A 21,056-nucleotide genomic window follows, 5' to 3' on the forward strand; every position below is an offset into this window, starting at 1 on the left:
CGGCGGTTCGAATCCCCGCGGCGGGGTGAGCTCCCATTGCTCGGTCCCAGCGTCTGCCAACCTAGCAGTTCGAAAGCACCCCCGGGTGCAAGTAGATAAATAGGGACCGCTTACCAGCGGGAAGGTAAACGGCGTTTCCATGTGCTGCGCTGGCTCGCCAGATGCAGCTTGTCACGCTGGCCACGTGACCCGGACAGTGTCTGCGGACAGCGCTGGCTCCCGGCCTCTAGAGTGAAATGAGCGCACAACCCTAGAGTCTGTCAAGACTGGCCCGTATGGGCAGGGGTACCTTTACCTTTACCCTACTAGCTAACGGCCTATAGATATAGCAGCTGGCAAAGTTTTCCTGCCCTAGTATCTTAAAAGATGCTAAAGGTTCACCTGTAACAAAAACCAGCCACCATGCAGCATCTTCAAGGAACCTGTAGCTAGAGAATACCTGTCTGCTTTCTCTTTCATCAGCCTTTCCCAGCTTCCCCTGCGGGTTAATTATCATTGTTGTGCATTAGAGTTCTGTGTTTCAAAAAACAAATAGATTTGGGGGGTTGGGCCTGGGAGCTTTGCTGAATTGGGACACTGCTCCCCCCCCCCACAAAAAAACTTCCCAGTGTGTTGATAACCACTCTGGCATAGAAGGCGGCATTAGATATTTCCTCGACTGACCGTATAAGTATCTTGTTGAATTATACAGCAGATGGGTCTGAATTATAGAGCAGGAAGCATGTTTGCAATCAAATACGGAGCCCTCAGATAATTGCTCCAAAGATTTCTAATACGTAGATGGGGGAGAAGCAGAGAAGTTTCTTGGGGGCTGTGCTATTCATTTCCCCCAGAGGCTTAATTATAAATGTTATGCAGCGGGTTCTGTTGGGAAACGGGACTGCTTACGTCTCTGAAATGGTGCAGGAGAATCTAAGCACCCTATATCTCAGTGCAGTCCTAGATATGTCTACTCAGGAGTAAATTCCACTAGGGCTTTCTACCTAGCTTAAGTGTGCACAAGATTGCAATTTACCTAACACCACTTTAGTTACAAAGAAGTGAGGTTTGCTACATACGTTGCAGTTTATTTCTTTTGCATTTTTTGGAAGGTTTGTAATTTCCACGTTGCAGCTATCTGAAGTAGGGAAGTTGTTCTTTACACTCCCCGCCCCCCAAAAAAGGAGGGCGAGAGAGGAATTGTACCCCACTGGGCGGAAGAGTCCTGCATTGCAGGAGGTTGGACTAAATGGCCCTTGTGGTCCCCACCAGCTGTATAATTCTATGGTCTTTATGATTACCCGATGCAATATTTAGATCCCGGAATCCGTGAACAAGCCCTCGGATGTCTAAACTAATCCTCCCCTCTGATACTGTGTCCTTTTGGTGACCTTACAGTCAAATTCTTTCAGACAAATTATTGCCTTGCACTCACATGTGAAAGAACAGACGCTGTTTTCCTGAATGTGGAGATTATTATTTTTTAAAACCTCTAGGATTAGAAAATAACGTAATTAGAAGCAACTTTGTTCCCCGCGTTTCCTGGGGACTGTTAAAGCCCAAGGATGGGAGATGTTTCTCTCTGAACTTAAAGGGCAGTTTTCACTGGATTAACCTGTATTAGTTTATGAAATATTTGGCCCAATAAATATTATGAGGTTGCCTGCCGACAAAATGATGAAATCGTTTGCATCTGAGCATTTCCTGTGTTCTTCTAAAATTGCAAATACTTCTAAAATTACCTTTGAGTGCTGTCAGAAAGGTGAATTGCTCCTTTGTAGGCTTAACTACTATATGGCTGCTTCCTTTAAATAAATAAAAAAAATCTGGCTCTGCTCTTATACCTTTAACAACAGTCTGACATACAGAAATTCAACAGGTGACGCTTTTCCTGGCTCGGAGAGAACATAATGGTAAAAGCTCCACCTGGTTAATTCCTGCATGTCTGGTAACTGTTAAAGTCCCAGAGCATACCCTCCAAAATAATAATAATAATAATAATAATAATAATAATAATAATAATAATATTTATACCCGGCCCATCTGACTGGGTTGCCCCAGCCTCTCTGGGTGGCTTCCAACACATATAAAAACACAATAAAACATTAAACATTTTAAAAAAGCTTCCCTATACAGGGCTGACTTCAAATGTCTTCCAAAGGCTGTACAGCTACTTATCTCCTTGGCTCAGGGCTTGCACAACTCCATACCTTCCAATATTTCTCTGATGAAAATAGAGATGTCCTAAGGAAAAGCAGGACATCCCAGGATCAAATCAGAAACCAAGATATCTTCTGTAAATCCGGGACTGTCCCTGGAAATTAGAGACACTTGGGGGGGGGGAGCAATGGTTGCCAACAGCAGCACCCAAGGGCTCAAGTATGTCAGCCAGTACCTTGTATAGCACCCATGAAACTTCTCAATACATATCGCCCTCAAAAATCCTCAAGCCATGAGAATCTGTTTGCTCTTCCTGCTCAGTTCCTGTTTGAACTGACTCAGCCTTTCCTGCACTGAGAACCCACCTCCTTTAGTAGTAGTAGTAGTAGTAATGATGATGATAATAATAATAATAATAATAATAATAATAATAATAATAATAATAATAATGGGATTTTTATTAGGAGTGCATTTTTTCCTTCTTTCCCACCTCCTGTACCCACAAGGGCAATTTTTATTTTTAATGCAGCTGTTTTGTGCAATTGCAGATCAGCTCAAAAGAGCTTTTAAAAAAACCTCAAAAACCTTCAGAAATAACCAGTGGGAAAAGGGCCGGCTGCATCCTTCCCTTTGGGCTGATGTCGGAAACAAAATGGAAGTAGGGTGTGTGTGACAATAGCTGCCACCCAGTGACGTGTCACCACAGATATCAAAGAAAAAGCCACCCACACAATGCATTTCAGAGCATCCAGGATTGGGTAACAGGCAGTTTTTTATTGGGTTGTCTTCCACTGTCAGATCAGTAAAATCTGAATTTATTTGCAGGGGACGGGTGGGAGACAGCGTAGATTGCCGTATGGATAAGGATATGTGGGCACCCTGAAAACAAACAAATGCAGTTCACACCAGCAGCATTATGCTCCAGCTCGGACAAGCCCTGAGGGTTTGAGGTCTCTACCCACATGTGAGATTTAGCCTCTGGCAGCCAGTTGCCTAATTGTTTATAAGCTAAATCCCATCTAAGTAGTAAAAGCCAAGTGACACATTTAGATAGGAGTGCTGTGCCTGGGGGTGCAAGGCTTCAGTTCAAAGCTTGCTCTGAAACTTTGGCCAGGAAGCAACCATGTGAGAAAAATGTATGTTGCAACATGTCCTTCAGTCCCTGGGATTTTTATTTTTATATTATTTTTTGTCTTCTTCAAATGGACTCATTCTCAGCCTGACTCAGTAGCTTCAAGAATTCCATCGGTATAATGGAATGATTGTGAAACGGGAAGTGAGATTCCCCCCCGCCCCCCGCCATAGGGTGTGAGTGATTAAGCAAAGGGGAAGAAAAGTCAACTTGCATATTTCACTGCAGGCAGTGTGGAGTAGTGGTTAGACTTAGGACCAGTTTACCTACAAGATCCGTATAGTTCAAGCTATGGTTTTCCCAGTAGTGATGTATGGAAGTGAGAGCTGGACCACAAAGAAGGCTTGCTGATTGGAAGGTCGGTGGTTTGAATACCTGCAATGGGGTGAGCTCCTGTTGCTCTATCCCAGCTCCTGCCAACCTAGCAGTTCAAAAGCACACCAATGCGAGTAGATAAATAGGTACCGCTGCAGCGGGAAGGTAAATGGCATTTTCATGCGCTCTGGCACTCGTCACGGTCCTCCGTGTGCCAGAAGCAGTTTAGTCATGCTGGCCACATGACCCGGAAAAACTGTCTGCGGACAAACGCTGGCTCCCTCGGCCTGTAAAGCGAGATGAGCAACCCCAGAGTTGTCTGTCAGGGGTCCTTTACCTTTATCTTTAAGCTACTGAAGTTAATGGGGCCCTTTATATGTCCAGCTGTCCTTTGTCAACAACAAATTGTTGCTGTTTTTTTGTGTTGAATGTATGCTATATGGTAATTTGTGGACCTAATAGGTATCTAAAGCCATTTGCACATAACTAATAATAATAATAATAATAATAATAATAATAATAATATTTTATTTATACCCTGGGCTCAGGGTGGCTAACACCAGTAAAATTACAATAAAAACATAATGGGGGGAAGAGAGAAAAAAACCAATTTAAAATACAGGTTAAAATACAATTTAAAATGTATTTTATCATAGTAATTGTTGAACTGAAATACAGTTAAGAAGCATATTAACAGTGAAATACAATTAAGAAGAAGTATATTAATCGTGAAATAATTATTAAGCTCCAACTTAAAATGGTTTCTTTATTCATAACAAACATTTTGGAAATGTACATCCAGGCGTTCCCCCCCCCCCTTAATTTTTTTGGGGGGCCCCAAGAGTGCGCGGGCCCTAAGCTATAGCTTAGTTTATACGTAAATCCGGCACTGTGTGTATGATCATAGCTGTCAACTTTTCCCTTTTCTTGCGAGGAATCCTATTCAGAACAAGAAAATTTCCCTTAAAAAAAGGAAAAAGTTGACAGATATCTGTATGCTTTAAAGCCTCGCGCGCGGGCGCCTTCGCTTCGTCTCATTCTCCTTTAGACAAAGTGCAATGAAAATTTAAAAAAACAAAAATGCTGAGGAGGAAGCGAAGCCGCTCGCTGCCTTCAAACCGGGAACTAGGCAAGCTTTTCCCTGGCAGGGAGCCATCGAGGGCGGGGAAGCCGAGGAGCGTCAGCAGCCTGCGACAGCCCGAGAGAAGGGAGAAGAAAGCGGAAAGAGCGACAATAAAAGAAAGGAGGGAGAAAGAAAAAACCACCCCACGTGCGCGAATGAGTGAGGTTGTTTATCTGCTCTGATCCTATGCACCCTCCCCGCTTCCTTCTTCCTGTGCGCCCACGTGGGAAGCCGGCAAAGGTAAGGATCTATAAATACTCCTGCTGAGATCCTAAAAGGAGCTGGTCGCTGGAAGATTCCGAGCAAAAGGAAAAGCGCCTTTTCCACCCGCGTCCACTTCTTGGTTGACTTTCAAAGGGGACCGGGCACATTTTCATGGAGGATGAGGCTAGCTTAGTGGCATGATGGCCATTCTGCCCTGCGCCTCTGCAGTTGGAGGAAGCAATACCAGTTGCTGGAAACCAGAGAGGGTTGCTCCTGTCCTGGGGTCCTGCTCGCTGGGGTTTTCCCCTCACACGCAGCGGTTCTCAACCTGTGGGTCCCCAGATGTTGATGGACTACAACTCCCATCATCCCTGAGCTCTGGCCTTGCTAGCTAGGGGTGATGGGAGTTGTAGTTCAGCAACATCTGGGGACCCACAGGTCTTTTGAGAACAGGGTGCTAAGCCAGATGGGCTACTACAAGCCTGTTTTCTTGTGGTGTTCGTGGAGGGGAAACAAACAAGAGCTCTGAGTTAAGGGATTGCAAGCCCTTTGCACCCTTAGCCTGGGAGGTGATCCCCATTTGAAGGAAATGAGGGCTGGGGGAGGCTTTCTCCTGTGCTCAGGGTTGGCTGTTTGCACCGTGCATTTAAAGCGTGATGATAGCGCTCTAAACAGGCCGGCCTGCCCCCCAAAGAATTATGGGAGCTGTAGTTTGCATACCCTCCCACCATTTGTCCGATAAAAACAGGGACGTCCTGTTCCATCATCATCATAAGTTTCATATTTATACCCCACCCATCTGACTGGGATTCCCCGCTAAAGTATAACTCCATACCCTCCAACATTTCTCCAATGAAAATTGGGATGTCCTAAGGAAAAGCGGGACATTCCAGGATCAGATCAGAAACCGGGATGGCTTCTGTAAGTTCAGGACTGTCCCTGGAAAATAGGGACTCTTGGAGGGTCTGAGTTTGTTGTAGGCCAATAATAATAATAATAATAATAATAATAATAATAATTTTATATCCCGCCCTCCCCAGCCAAGCCCGGGCTCAGGGCGGCTAACAACCAATAATAAAAACAAGTTGATTAAAATACAATTAAAAAAGATTAAAATACAACATTAAAACATTAGGATGCAGCCTCTTCACAGGAGGAGAAAGGAAAAAGAAAGAGGGGGAGGGAATCAAACTGATTCTAAGCCAAAGGCCAGATGGAACAACTCTGTCTTACAGGCCCTGCGGAAAGAAATCAGATCCTGCAGGACCCTGGTCTCATGAGACAGAGCGTTCCACCAGGCCGGAGCCAGTGTTGAGAAGACCCTGGCTCTGGTTGAGGCTAATCTAACTTCCTTAGGGCCCAGGACCTCTAGGGTGTTGCTATTTATGGACCTTAAGGTCCTCCGTGGGGCATACCAGGAGGAGGAGGAGGGAACAGCCTGGTGCAATTGCCCTGGGCCTCAGAGGCCTAAGCCAGTCAAGGACCCTGCCAGGGGTCTGCCAGACTTGTGCACCTTAAAGATTTTTGCTTTTTCACCCTCTTTACTGCAGTGCAGAGCTGTTACCTTTGGAAGAAAAGAAATGGAAAAAAACCCCAGCCCTGCACCCATTTCTTTTACAGCAGTCCCCAAAATCTAGTAGGCAAAGTGTTTTCTGCCACCTGTTTCCATTCATGGAAAAGCTTCACCTATATCTCTCTGATTCTGCTTCTCTTAATCATACAGGAGCAAAGCTGTTTTTAAAAACTGTATTTATGCAATTAACAATTCCAGCCCAAAGGTTTCTTCTTGCCACCTGCTCGTCATTTTGTCCTCTCTTTTTTGCATTTTTTCTTTTCCTCTCTTTAAAATCCCATTAGCTTGTAAATTGCAAATGGAAGTTAATCAAATCAGAAGGCAGGATCGCAGCACTTAATTAGCGTTTCGGAATTAACTGCACTTGCCTCTCAATTGCTTTCTAATAGCACAGTGTGTTGGGAGCACATGATGGGGGAAAAGGATGGCGTCTCCCTCCTTATGATGCAAAGATGAAATTTGCATTGAATGTAATCTTATTAATTATTAGGCTGAGAACTGGATGCAGAGTGATATTTTGAGTGTTAAGTTCTCAGAATGCTTTTCTGAGCCTATTCTTCAGAGCTTAACGTGGCCTTGAGAGTATTCTGTCTACTAATAATAAGCACATTCTCTAAACACCTATCCTTTGGTTTGCTAAAACTATACCATCCATGCATGAGAGGGAGGAATCAACAGTGCTGGGTGGACTCCCGTGTTTTCAGGTCATGGAACAGGGCTTTGGGGAGGCAGGAAACCAAGGAGGGAGGGGGAAATGGATTGGAAAAGGGCCTGGCCAGCCGGCTGGCTAAAACCTTAGAACAGCATTCCACATCGCAGAAACCTGTTGCACATTCCACCTGTACAAGATCTAATGATGATGATACCGAGAGTGCAAAGGGATTTTCCTGAACACTTAATTGACAGCAGCTCTCATTGCATCTTGGATTACGTGTCATGTTTTCTGGGTCATGCAAGCAAGAACCAAGTTGGGGCTTTCCAGCTGTTTTTTGGACTACAACTCCCATCATCCCTAGCCAGCAGGGCCAGAGGTCAGGGATGATGGGAACTGTAGTCCAAGAACAGCTGGAGACCCAAGTTTGAAAGAGCCCTGAACTAAGTGATGCATATTGGGGCAAAAATAAATAAATCTTAACTTTACAGTTGACTACTGTGAGAACAGGTTGCTGGGCTCAACAAGCTTATGGCCTGATCCAACAGCGCTCCTCTTATAGGGTAGGCAGGTTCAATATACATTGTTGTTGTTGCTATTGGGAAATGGTAGTCTCTCCTTCCTTGGAGGTTTTTAAGCAGGGCCCAGATGGCCATCTGTCATGGATGCTTTAGCTGAGATTCCTGCATTGCAGGGGGCCAGACAATGATCCTTGGGTCCCTTCCAACTCTAAGATCCTATTATTATTATTATTCTATACCATCCTTCACCTGGTGATCACAAGGTGCCTTACAGGATAAATCTAAATGCATACGTAATAAGTTTTTTTTGAAAAAATTAAGCACTGTCATTTGGATCAAGACATGCTGCAGGCCTGAATGCTTGCGATATGCTTTGCAATGAGGTATTTTGTTAAGCCTGTGTTATAAATCTGTTAGTACTTGGAATGCTTACCTGTCCAGTTTGTGTGTGTGTGTGTCTGTGTGTGTGTCTGTATGTTGAGAAGGAGCTTCTCAGCCCTTCTAATCCACAAGGGATGTGCATTGTGGTTTATTTATATTCTGCCCGCTTAGAAATCATATCCCTGTCGGATGAGAGTTGGGTTGCGATGGTCCCTGTCATTTCGAGATCTCTGCTCCTCTGGGATACATTTGAAGTCGCCCACTTAACTGTGAGCCTAGGAATCGGTTAACTCCTATTTCCTAGAGTGATAAATGGGGGCAGGGGGGCGGGGAGGGAACTGTGCTTTGAGCAGAACTGGTTGCCCAAGATTGCTGCTGGTGAGAATCATGCCCATTCCTTCGTATTTGGAATCACAACTGCGATGAAGGGAGACTGGGATTTAATTAGGGTTAGGGCTTACTGATCAGAAGGTCGGCAGTTTGAATCCCCACGACGGGGTGAGCTCCCATTGTTCGGTTCCTGCTCCTTCCCACCTAGCAGTTCGAAAGCACGTCAAAGTGCAAGTAGATAAATAGGTACCATTCTGGCGGGAAGGTAAATGGCATTTCCGTGCACTGCTGTGGTTCGCCAGAAGCGGCTTAGTCATGCTGGCCACATGACCCGGAAGCTGTACGCCGGCTCCCTCAGCCAATAAAGCGAGATGAGCGCCGCAACCCCAGAGTCGGTCACGACTGGACCTAATGGTCAGGGGTCCCTTTACCTTTTAGGACGGTATTTATAGGGTGATACTGTTGGAAACACCCCCCCCCCCCCGGGGAAGGCTGCCAACTTCCCAGTTCAAACCTCTGGTTACTTTTCTTCCATGCTCTACCTTGGTCTGAGGAACAGTGTTGACTCTTGCAACCTTCAGGTGTGGTTTTGTCTCTCCTGTGGACAAAACATGTACTTCACTCAAGACCTCAGTGTCTGAAACCTGGTTTGAGTTGCTAGCCACAGCTAAATATACAACAGCTGTGTTAGCAAACTCCCAAGAGTACCTCATGGGTGGCAGTCCCTTTGTGACTCTCTCAGATCCATATATCCAGGGAAGCTAGAGGCATTATCTGATTTCAGGGACACATTCCAGCCAGGCAAAAACCGATCAGGGTGCAAAACAGGAACAGAGAGCGGATGTGGCCCAGGGAGAGCTTTGAGGGCCGGGTACCCAGTCCTGGAAGGACGCATTTGGCCCCTGAGCCTGAGCCTTGCCACCCCCCAAAGTATAAATCTTGGAGGCAGGAATGAGCACAGAGGGGGGGAAATAAGCCATCTGTGTGTTCCCTTCTTCCTTAGCTCCAGCTAACCTGCCAGCCACAAGACTATTGCAATGAGTTTTATCGACTACAGAGAGACGATAAAGGAAGGGGACACGGCGATCGTCTTCTTGGGCCACGAGTCCATGTTTCCGGTGAAGGTGCAGCACGGCAGTAAAACCCAGACGAAGTATGGCGTCATCAGGCATTCCACTGACCTGATAGGCAAGCAGTATGGCTCCAAGGTGACCTGCAGCAAAGGAGGCTGGGTGTATATTCTTCACCCGACTCCCGAGCTGTGGACTCTGAACCTCCCCCACCGGACGCAGATCCTGTATTCGACGGACATCTCTCTCATCACCATGATGCTCGAGCTGAAGCCGGGGTCCGTTGTCTGTGAATCAGGTAATGGTTCTTGTTGCATGGCATTTGATAATGGCAATTGGGAATACTTTCTCGGGGGGTACTGTTATTACTATTTCCATTGCATGGCCTTAAAATTACTCATTTTATTACTACTGTTTTCACTGGGGAAATTCCTTTTGCACGTATTGTTATTCCCGGTACTACTACTGTGTCTGTAGCACGGTCGTTACTTCTTATTCAAAAGGAATCATAGAGCTGGAAGAGACCTGGAGGGTCATGCCAGTCTGGCTTTTGAAAGGGGCTTTTCCTTTTTGGGTGGGTGCGGGGACCTCACACACTTCGACGGGTGCATTTCTTCCTGTCCGGCTTGGAATCTAGCATGTTGCTATCTTGATCTTCGTGGTTTGGGGGACACTCAAAGGAGCAGGACACCCAAATCCTTCTCTTCCGCCCAAGCATCCTCTCTTTGCCGGTGTGGTGTGCAGCATAGCTGTGGGAAGATTGGGAAGACTGAACTAGCCGGGGAAAATAGCTGCCTTCCATCTCAATGTGCAAAAGGGTCCATTGAGCTGAGGTATCTGCATGTGTGGATTGCGGCGATCAGATGCCCTGTGCTGAAATAACGTCATAATAGGTGCCATGGTATGGAATGAGTGAATACAGTGGTACCTCTGGATGTGAACGGGATCCGTTCCGGAGCCCCGTTCGCGTCCTGAAGCAAACACAACCTGCGTCCACACGTCTGCATGTGCACAGGTCGCGATTCACCACTTCTGCACATGCGCGTGATGTCATTTTGAGCGTCTGCGCATGCGTGAGCAGTGAAACCCCGAAGCAACGCGCTCTGTTACTTCCGGGTCACTGTAGAGCGCAGCCCGAAAATATTCATCCCGAAGCATATTTAACCCGAGGTATGACTGTAAATAAATAGCTGTGCTTAAGTTGATGTGGGTATGCATTTAATAGCATGTCTGGTCTTCAAGACTCAGGGCAATGGATTCTAAGAATAAGCACTGGAATAGCATTCAAATCAAATTCATTGAAATTTTGCTGTTCTTTTGCAACTTGGCTTTTCAGCCCCCAAAGGCTTAACAGGTGGGTCTTGCAGGTGCTCAGGGTTGGTCTTTGGCAGGCCCTCTGTGGGAGAGAATTCCACCCAGGGGAGGGTGGTCTCTGAGAACACCCCTCCCCACACTCTCGCTGCCCGATGTGCTCACATCCCATGCAGCATGATGTCAGAAAACAAGCCCATGACTTTTGAGCGAAAGGATTATTGTTATGATTGCACAAGCTTTTGGCAGGCGTCTGGGCATGACAGTATCTTTCTTGGACGGCCGAAATGCCATCTGTCATCCTGTTTCCTTATTCAGCAGGATGTTTCTCCCCGCTTCCATGTGGGAAACTTGCACTGCCGGTAAACAGCTCCAAGGACTGAGTTGATGCTTTGAACTTTGCACTAGAAATTGCTAGGAGTCTTTCGGTCATGCTTCAGTCTTATTAGCCTCTCCAGGTAAGGCCCCACCTGCAACCTGTGTTTAAAGCAGCATGGTGCCACTTTAAATAGGCATGGCGTCCCTCCAAGAATCTTGGCAACTTTAGTTTAAGGGGGCTGGGAGTTGTTGGGAGCTCTACTGTTCCCCTCACAGAGCTGAAGTTCCCAGCATTCCTTGGGAAGAGGGAATGACTGCTCAACCATTTTGAGAATTTTAGAGGGGAATAGGGGCACCCTAGCAACTCTCAGCGCCCATAACAAACCGCAGCCCCCAGAATTCTTTGGGGAAAACCATGGAAGAAACCTAAGATGGCAGGATACTGCTTTCGGTGTGTACTGCAGATGGAGCTTAAGTTTAGGGTTGGGAAATCCAAGATGGCAGCTTCAGTAGCACAGAGAGCCAGGCTAGACTGTACTTTCGGGATTGTAAATAGGCGCTCTGTTGGTAGGCCTGTGGCGATGAAGAATCCTCTTGCACAGTACATTTAAAGCAGAATTATACCACCTTAAACTATCATTAGCTATATTAGAACAACAAAAATGATGTTGGTCAGGCTTGGTGATACCTGGTTTTCAACACCGCTATATATCACCAGCTAAACATTATGATGTACCGTTATATCGTGATGTCTGAAATAAGGATGGAACTCTGTAGAGGCGAACACATGTTGACTTTCCTCAGCTCTCCAAAATGTGGCACTTGCAGGAGGCATCTCAAAATTATTACTCCAGCAGTTAGTGCCTTCAGCTCTTTCAACAGCTGCTGGATTTCTGCCTGATCCCTTACACTAGCTATAAAGAGCGGATAGCCAGATCCCATGGGTACTTGCTAGTTCCTGCAGGAAGCAAGATGGAGCCACGGGCGGTCCGAGGAGGCGGTGAACTTTGGCAACCAATTCATGTTGTATTATCCTTACTTTGAAGATAGGGAAGCTGCCTTATACCGAGTCAAACCATTTGTCCCATCTGTTTTAGTGTTGTCTACACTGATTGGTGGGACGCTGGTGGCGCTGTGGGTTAAACCACAGAGCCTAGGGCTTGCCGATCAGAAGGTCGGCGGTTCGAATCCCTGCGACAGGTTGAGCTCCCGTTGTTCAGTCCCAGCTCCTGCCTACCTAGCAGTTCGAAAGCACGTCAAAGTGCAAGTAGATAAATAGGTACCGCTCTGGCAGGAAGGTAAACGGCATTTCCGTGGTGCTCTGGTTCGCCAGAAGCGGTTTACTCATGCTGGCTGCATGACCCGGAAGCTGTACGCCGGCTCCCTCGGCCAATAAAGCGAGATGAGCGCCGCAACCCCAGAGTCAGCCATGACTGGACCTAATGGTCAGGGGTCCCTTTACCTTACACTGGTTGGCAGCAGTTCTCCAGGGTTTCTGGCAGGGGACATTACCAGCCCTGCCCTGAATTTGAATCCAAGGCCTTCTGCATCCAAAGCAGATGATCTCTTTGCCTGGGATTGTGGTTACAGCAGATGGCACATGGGAGAAGCTTTGCTGTGTTTGCTCCTGACTACTGCAGGGCTAGAGGGCAAGCGGCCTTCGTTTCGACCTCTGCTAATGAATTATGCCATAATGAAATAAAGAAAAAGGTCAGCCATCACTTACGCAGTGGCCTCCTTGGTTTCATGGAATGTTAACTGGCATGCATGTAAATGCTAGGGGAAGGGGCTGCAGCTTCTGGTTTGCATGCATAAAGTCTTGAGTTCAATTCCGAGCATCTCCAGCTAAGCCTGGGAGAAGACACTTGTGCGAACCCTAGAAAGCCACTGCTAGTCAGTGTACCCCGTACTGAGCTGGATGCACCCAATGGTCTGACCTGTAACTTCCAGTGTTGCATGGAACATACTACCTTATAAGGCAGGGGACTCTCCTCCATTAGATGTTTCTAAGCAGAGGCTGAATGGCTGCTTAGTTGGGGCAGTGAGAGCAGAGGATTTCCCGCATCAAAGCAGCGTTGACTTTTCCAACTCCTTTGAGATTCTGTGATACAGCCCCGTTTGCAAGAAAGCAGTGCACTTGCCATTGGAGAGCGACATGCCTGTGGAGAGATTTTCATGCTCACACCTGTTCCCATATCATTCAGTAGAACTTTGCATGTGAGTCAGGGCTCTACCCTTGCTGGGGGGCACCAGTTACGTGTGGGAAAACCTCATGTTTTCGGTTCATATGGTAATTCTTACTGAATGAGGAAACTCATCATGTGTGTGGCAATTCTCACCGTCTTAATTAACTGTGACCTTGTTTTCTGGATTCTTTAGGTTGCTTTAGGTTGGCTGGTGTTTGGTAGATGGGTCTGTCCTTTTGGGCAAGGGGTTAATCTATGTTATACTTCACCAGCCTGGTGTCCTCCAGATCTTCTGGACTTCAGCTCCCATCAGCCCCAGCTAGCATGGCCAGTGGTAAGAGATGATGGGAGTTGTAGTCTCAACAACATCTGAGGCTGGTCCAGAATGCCTCTTCGTTGCTTCAACTCAGTGTTTCTGTAATACGTCACAAAACATTAGGCTGGAGATTGGCACCTGGAAGCCAGCATGGAGTCATCCTGGCCCCTCTGCTTTGGCAACCTGGAGGCAAAATAATGATGGCCTAGAAGGTAGCTCAGGGCATAGAGCATGAGACTCTTAATCTCAGAGTCGTGGGTTTGAGTCCCACTTTGGGTGAGATTCTTGCATTGCAGGAATCTCAGCTAAAGCATCCATGACAGATGGCCATCCAACCTCTGCTTAATAACCTCCAAGGAAGGAGAGTCCACAGCCTCCCGATGGAGATTGTTCTACTGTTGAGCAGCTCTTACTGTCAGAAAATTCTTTCTGATGTTTAGTTGGAATCTCCTTTCTTGTAACTTGAAGCCATTGGTTCAAGTCCTACCCTCAAGAGCAGGAGAAAGCAAGCTTTCTCCATCTTCCATGTGGCAGCCCTTCAGATATTTGAAGATGGCCATCATATCTCCTCTCAGTCGCCTCTTCTCCATGCTAAACATACCCAGCTCCTTCAACTGTTCCTCATAAGGTTTGGTTTCCAGACCCTTGACCATCTTGGTTGCCGTCCTCTGCACACCTTCCAGCTTGTCATTAACCTTCTTAAATAGTGGTGCCCAGAACTGGACACAGTACTCCAGGTGTGGTCTGGCCAAGGCAGAATAGAGCAGTACTATTATGTCCCTTGATCTGCTTGCTATACTTCTCTTGATGCAGCCTAAAATCGCACTAGCTTTTTTCAACTCTACAATTCTATGATTCTGTATATAAGTCTGCAGTAGCACTGAGAATTGCTGGTGGTTTGCCATTTTGGGAATGAGGATGAGACTTTGGTCAGCTACCTCCATAGCCTTCTTGCAAACTTATTTACTGGCCAGGTGCTTGCTTGTTGTGAAATCTGTGGCTGTTCAGATGTTGCTGGACTTCCAGCTCCCATCAGCCCTAGCCAGCACAGCCAATGCTCAGGGATGTGTGTGCTGGGCCATATTTCCCCCATCTTTCTGCTAGGCCAAAGGTGAAGGAGAGATGTTTTGCGTTCCTGCTGTCGTTGAATGAAGCGATACTGCAAACGAGTTCCTGTGTGGTTGTGCAAGGAACTCGGGGCGTTGGAGTTGGCTTAATGCTGAAATTAATTGCCAACTTGATGGGCAGGATTTTTAATCTTATGCCGTCGAGTCTTGCATACATCATGTTGGGTTTTTCTTTTTTTAAGTGGGTTACTGGCAGATGAGGTGAACGTATTGCTCCGACTTGTTTTGCATGCCTGCTTTTATGTTTCAAATCGTTTGACAGCACATATTGTCAAGCAGAGGTAGGCAGTTTGCTCTGTGAAAAGGACCACATTGAAATGTAGACACAAACACACACACACACACACACACACACACGCGCGCCCTGTGGGAAATAACTCATTTACACATTTTCAGTAGGATGTAATATAATCCTCATAACATTTTGCATATGTGGAGGATGCCAAGTTACAACCGAAGGACGTGTTGCTGTCATCTTGTGCTGGCAAATTATCGGGCTGGTATTTTGTGCTGGCCAGGCTTTTAAGTTAAGCCCTTTGCAAATCCAGAAATGTAGGGAGAGGAGCTTCTGGCGGTGGCACTGTTCCTGATGAGCTGTTGTGCAAGGGCTAGCGGAAGATGTGTGTGACATTGTACAAGAGTTTGTGCGAAACCTCGTGCTGGCTTCCATCTTGAGATCTTGCACAAGAGGTTGTGTGTCACCTTGGACGGGGGGGGGGGTCAGATCCTGATGGGAGCAGCTCAGAAAGTTGGAGCTGTGCAACCCTGGGGAGGTTCATAGTGGGATGGGAGAAAGAGCTGCAGGAACCCAACAGATGTCTGAGCCTGGAGAGAGGACCAAAGGTTTGTGGGATGGAGAACTCTGTCCAGGGGAGGGATGAAGTGGGTGGACAAAGAGTGTTCTGCCCCCATGACACCAGACACTCCATGTCAGATACCTCCTGATGAGGAACTGCCTGCAGCACCACCTACTATCGGTGTAGAGCCTCCTACAAAAGGAACGTAACTTGGGATGAGCCTTGACTTGAGTCTTGGCTTGAGTCTACTGCAAGCAGCCTGGATGATGAGTCTTGACACCAGCATTGGCACAAAGAAACTTCACAGGCTCAGCCCACTCGAAGGAATGCTTGTTTACTCACCCCGTCCTAGGACTCCAGCTGCTATTAAGCGTTGTGCATGCCTCACTCTTCAAAGGGAAGGAGCATAGCCAATGATCAGAGATGATGGGAGCTGGAACATCAGGAGGGTCAGAGGTTCCCCACACCTGAATTTTAGGCTAAATCATGGTGTTGGAGCTACTTGTGGCTCCCAAGCAATTGACATGTAGATCTTAAGCAGCTGGAAAATTGTCTCAGTAGTACGTAAAATTTTATTAAAATGGAGGACGGTAGATTAGAGAATGTGCGCTTTGTCTGTTAATTGCAGCATGAATAATCATTGCAAATTGCTGGAAGTGGCAGACAGAACCATTGAAAGCCGGTAGTTGTTTAAGATATGAGATACGATTTAGTTAAATTCCCTGAGATTAAAATTTCTTATAATAAGGCACTGTTTAATAAGAGAAACATGGCTTTAGTTGTTAGGTTTTCTGCAGTGGAACATCCAGTTGAATGCAAAATGAAGGTTTTTTTTTAAAAAAAAAAATGTATTGTGCTTCCTTGAATACAGGGCAAATATTTATGCTCTTTTCCCCTTCTTTTTCTATCCCACTATAAATTTTTTTTAAAGCGTCAGTATGAATTTCTAAGTATATGTACATCCAGAATACTGAAATCTCCTTGCCTGCAGCATATACAAGTAATATCTGCAACAAAACAGGAATACTGTATGAGAAGAGCCCTGCAGGATCAGGCCCGCATCAACGGGCCAACCAGACGCCTATGGGAAGCCGGTGCGCAGCTCATGAGTGCGACAGCCGCCTCCCTGCTTGAGTTTCATGGACTGGTTGGAGGAACGGTGGGAGGAAACAGCTGGGGAACCCCCAAGGGAAGAAAACTCAGAGCCCAGGGATTGGTGGTGGGACGACAATGAGTGGTCAGAGGGAGGAGGAGCCATTGGTAGCCCTCTCCTCTGTGAAAACAGTTGCAGCATGGCATGCTTTTGCTCAGAATGTAAGCCATGCCTCCTCCAGCAGCGGCTATGCTTCTCAGAGTGGCTTAACAACCAACCCTTCTTCAAAAAGAGCCCTGGAAATTGTAGCTCTGGGAGGGGAAGAGGGGTCTTCCCAGGTGTCCTGGCTGGAGCTTTCTTTACTTTTAGGCATGGGTAGGCAAACAGGCCGGGGGCCAGATCCAGATGTCAAAGAGAACAACAACTACCAGACTTTTAGAAGACATCTGAAGGCAGCCCTGTTTAGGGAAGCTTTTAATGTTTGATGTATTTTAATATTCTTTTGGAAGCCGCCCAGAGTGGCTGGGGAAGCCCAGCCAGATGGGCGGGGTATAAATAATAAATTATTATTATTATTATTATTATTATTATTATTATTATTATTATCCGGCCCAATTGCCTTCTAAATCCGGCCAACAGACAGTCCGGGAATCAGCGTGTTTTTACATGAGTAGAATGTGTGCTTTTATTTAAAATGCAACTCTGGGTTACTTGTGGGGCATAGGAATTCGTTCATTCCCCCCCCCTTCAGAATATAGTCTGGCCCCCCACAAGGTCTGAGGGACAGTGGACCAGCCCCCTGCTGAAAAAGTTTGCTGACCCCTGCTTTTAGGCATAGGGTTGGAGGCAAGTAGCCAAACCCTGCAACTTACATGCAATGTTTTACTGCAGAGGTTACCGTATTTGCAGCCCTCTCTTGTTGCAGGTTCTGCTTTCCGATTGGATTCTCTTAGCCGCTTTTGTCTGTGGGTGGACCCTGGCTGACCTCCTTCCTTGCTTTTTCCTGCAACTGGCCTTCTCTCTGAATGCACTCTCAAGGCCCTAATCCATGTTTCCCGAGGCCTGCTAATGGGCTCGTACTGTTTGGCTCCACAAGGTCACAAAGGGTGATGCTTGATTTCCCCCCGCTGGAATCTGCAAAAATAATCACACCCCTTCCAACCTTCTCTATCCTCTCTGCTCTCCTGAAAACCAATACCGCTTCAAGTTAGTAGATATCTGGAATGATTGCAGGGTGTGTGTGTGTGTGTGCCTGTGAGTGTGTTTCTTGCTGAGCAGGTGGACATGGTAGGCGATGAGTCACCCTTTGTTGTTCCTGGAAACCAAGCCACAGCTCTGGATTCGGGCCTTGAGAGTGCATAAGGTATTTGCGAGCAGGTAGAATCCCCCCAGCTCCTGGTGCAAGTCAAACCACGAAGCCAAGTTACGGTAATGCAGTTTTGCTTGTGTGCAAGGATGTGGAATTATGATCAAATATTTGATCTGCTTTGCTGCAGCAAGAGCCCTGGCGGTGGGTCTAGGCGGCCTGCGGACGGCATTTGTATGCATGGCTGATTCCCGAAGCAGCAACTGAGGCAGCTGAGGGCAGCTCTGAAGAGCGGCGGTGTGAAGTAACCTAGATTCTGCTCTCATTTGTACACCGAGCACATGCATGATTAATGCGCTCCAGTTGAGTGCAAGAGCAAACGACCTTTTTTAAAAAAGAGACTTTCAGCAGGGCAGCCTGGCAAGGGGCTGGGTCTTCTTCCTGTCTCTTAGGAGCCTGGCATGCCAACGGCAGAGTGAAGGGAGATGGCTCTGGGATTTGGGGTCGCGCTTTTCACCGCATCATCCCATCGCTTTTATTCAGGAGTTGGCAGGATATGGGGCAGAGAGTCGATGAATAACTGGCGTGTGCATAGAATAATTGGGAGCACCAGGCAGTGGCAGAGCTCAAGGAAGGGAATTCTTTGCACGGAAATGAATTTATAAGCTGCTCACCTTATTATGAAATTTCAGAGCAGCGTGCAGAAAGCCCAACAGTAAATTATGCACTGAAAACAGCACTGTTAAAATTCACGGTGCCGTCGCAAAAGATGTTCGGTGGACTAGAGCTGAAAATCTCATTCGGGAAACGCTTGGATAAATAAAATGGTCTTAAGCACATCTCTGAAATAGGAGGGGGGACAGACAGCGCCTGACCTCAGGGAGCTTTGTGGATGAGGTTCACCTTTGGCAACTTTCTACTCACCCAGGCCTTTTAAACAACTTGCCTTTCATAGCCTGGGCCCTCTTAGAATTCTAATAGCGTTTTCACTTTTTAAAAAAAATAATAATAATTTGTTGTTTTTGTGGCTGGATAGCTCATTTGGTTAGAGCCTGGTGTTGATACAGCCAAGACTGAGGGTTCGATTCCTGTAAGGGTCAGCTGCATATTCCTGCTTTGCCGGGTTAGGGTTTCCTAAACTTGGGTCTGCAATTGCTTTGGGACTATGATTCCCATCATCCCTCACCACTGGTCCTACTAGCTAGGGATGATGGGAGTTGTAGTCCAAAAACAGCTAAAGCCCCACGTTTGGGAAACCCTGGGCTAGATGATTATTCCAACTCTATGTTCTTTTTCAAGCGGGTTGCTGTTTTGCCTTCTGAGCCTGCTACAGACCTTTTCCTGCGGAGCTGCAACGTAAATGCAGGACATTAAATAATGAATAAGACGTTTGAGTATCATTACCTCTTCGTGGCAGAGAGGGCAGACCCGAGAGTGACTTGACTCTTCTCGGGCCCTCGAATGAGTTCATGGGAGAGGTGAGCTTTGAACTGAGGAGTTTCTGTTTCATGTTATATTCTTCCTCTGTCTCTACCAGGCAGGATGTTGCATAAGGAGGATTGGCTCATGGCGACCTCTAGCCAGTCTAACTGGCTCAGAGTCGACCCATTAAACTCATTAATTGATTTCGGTTCCCTGATTTCAGTATGTCTGCTCTGAGTGGGACTACGTTGGATTAAGACCTGTGGCTCCCAAGACTGTTGAGGTTAGTTTGACACCTCGGACCAAATGAAAGTCCCACAAGCACCTCCCTGGTGATGGCACCATCACCACCACCACCAACAAATACATAAATGTTAAAAGTTAGTCATTTGCTGTCTTTTCCGCGACACTCAATATCACCTGTCTGAGGTAGCCACCCCACTGCCTAATGGTAGGCCTAGCCCTGGTCTCTCCCAGGAATCTCATAACTGCTGCTCATCAGCTTGTAAGAATGTGAATCTTAAAATCACAGAATTGTAGAGTTGGAAGGGACCACAAGGGTCATCTAATCCAACCCTGTGCAATGTTGAAATATTTTGCCGAATGTGGGGATTGAACCCAAAACCCTGAGATTAAGAGTCTCATACTCTACTCACTGAACTGTTCCATCTCTTAAGGAGGCAAAAGCCTAGGGCACCTGGTATTTCCAGGCGGTCTCCCATCCAAGTACTAGTCAGACCTGACCCTGCTTAGCTTCCGAGATCAAGCAGGTTCAGGGTGGTATGGTCTCTCTCTTTAGAGCTGGAAACAGGTTGCAACCGTGAGGCCTCCTGGCATATTCAGGACAGTATTATTCCGCTAGCTGGTGTGAGACTGGCTGGCTTTGTGTAGCCCTCACACCAAGCCTCGTTATCTCTGGTGCCTTTCAGGAATACTAATTTATACACGGTTGTGCACTTCAGATATTTTGTTCTCATAACAACGGGAACATTGGCAGGAACAATGGCAGATCTTGGGAGGCAGAACTGTCTGAAAACGCCTGCCAGAAAAGAGCATTAGTGGCCTAAGTAGAGGAACTATGGGGTTGCATTCTGCATTCTCCGCATAGCAATTAGCAGCTAAGAACAATGTGGGCGTGAAGCCCACACGCGGCCTCAAGTGCTTTCATGTGGCTTCCAGACTTTTCCCATGCTCTCCATGAGCCTTGAGAATTTCGCTCTGTTGCTGCTGCTCTTTTTCTCTTCGGGGCAAGTTCCTAGTCCTCATGAGGACAAAGAACCGAAAGGAGGAGCGAAATTCAAATGTGTTATGCTTGAAGATCGCACAATAACACTCTCTCTCGCTCTCTTGCGATTAACTGTGCAAGGGGACATTTTCGCTCCAGCAGGTATATCTGGACCAAGGAGATGAGAAACCATTTCTGCGGCATGCCTTTTCTAGGCTGGTTTTAACATGTCACGGATTGTGCTATTTTTATTACTTATTTTGTCTTGTTATATTGTGATTTTATGTTGTAACCGCCCTCAGACCTTCAGGTATAGGGTGGTACAAATTCAATGAATGAATGAATGAATTATGGTAATTTGTTAATGGGCAGTTTTGTTGTTGGTTGTACCTGGTTGCTGTATTTTTGTTTGTTTTTTTTAAATGATATTTATTAGAATTTCAAAAAAGATTACAAAAGTAAAAAAAAATAGAAATAGAAAAACGAAACAAAAGATACAAAATACAGAAAAAGAA

The 21,056-nt window shown here is 46.5% G+C and overlaps 1 protein-coding gene and 1 long non-coding RNA gene across 2 annotated transcripts in view; one reads left to right on the forward strand and one right to left on the reverse strand.

Moving 5' to 3' along the window:
* Nucleotides 1-21,056, reverse strand: part of LOC310766605 — a 157,834-nt gene that overhangs the window by 85,589 nt on the left and 51,189 nt on the right. The gene's annotated exons all lie outside the window — the stretch shown is intronic.
* The window catches only part of TRMT61A (tRNA methyltransferase 61A), a 65,294-nt gene continuing 49,014 nt past the window's right edge, over nt 4,777-21,056 (forward strand). Inside the window, exons 1-2 of the mRNA XM_083619442.1 lie at nt 4,777-4,949; nt 9,374-9,738. Of these exons, the coding sequence (XP_083475568.1) occupies nt 9,408-9,738 (331 nt within the window). The 5' untranslated portion in view covers nt 4,777-4,949; nt 9,374-9,407. The remainder of the gene's footprint in view (nt 4,950-9,373; nt 9,739-21,056) is intronic.

Source organism: Podarcis filfolensis, assembly GCF_964270895.1.
Source record: "Podarcis filfolensis genome assembly, chromosome: 1".
In the NCBI taxonomy this organism is placed as follows: Eukaryota; Metazoa; Chordata; class Lepidosauria; order Squamata; family Lacertidae; genus Podarcis; species Podarcis filfolensis.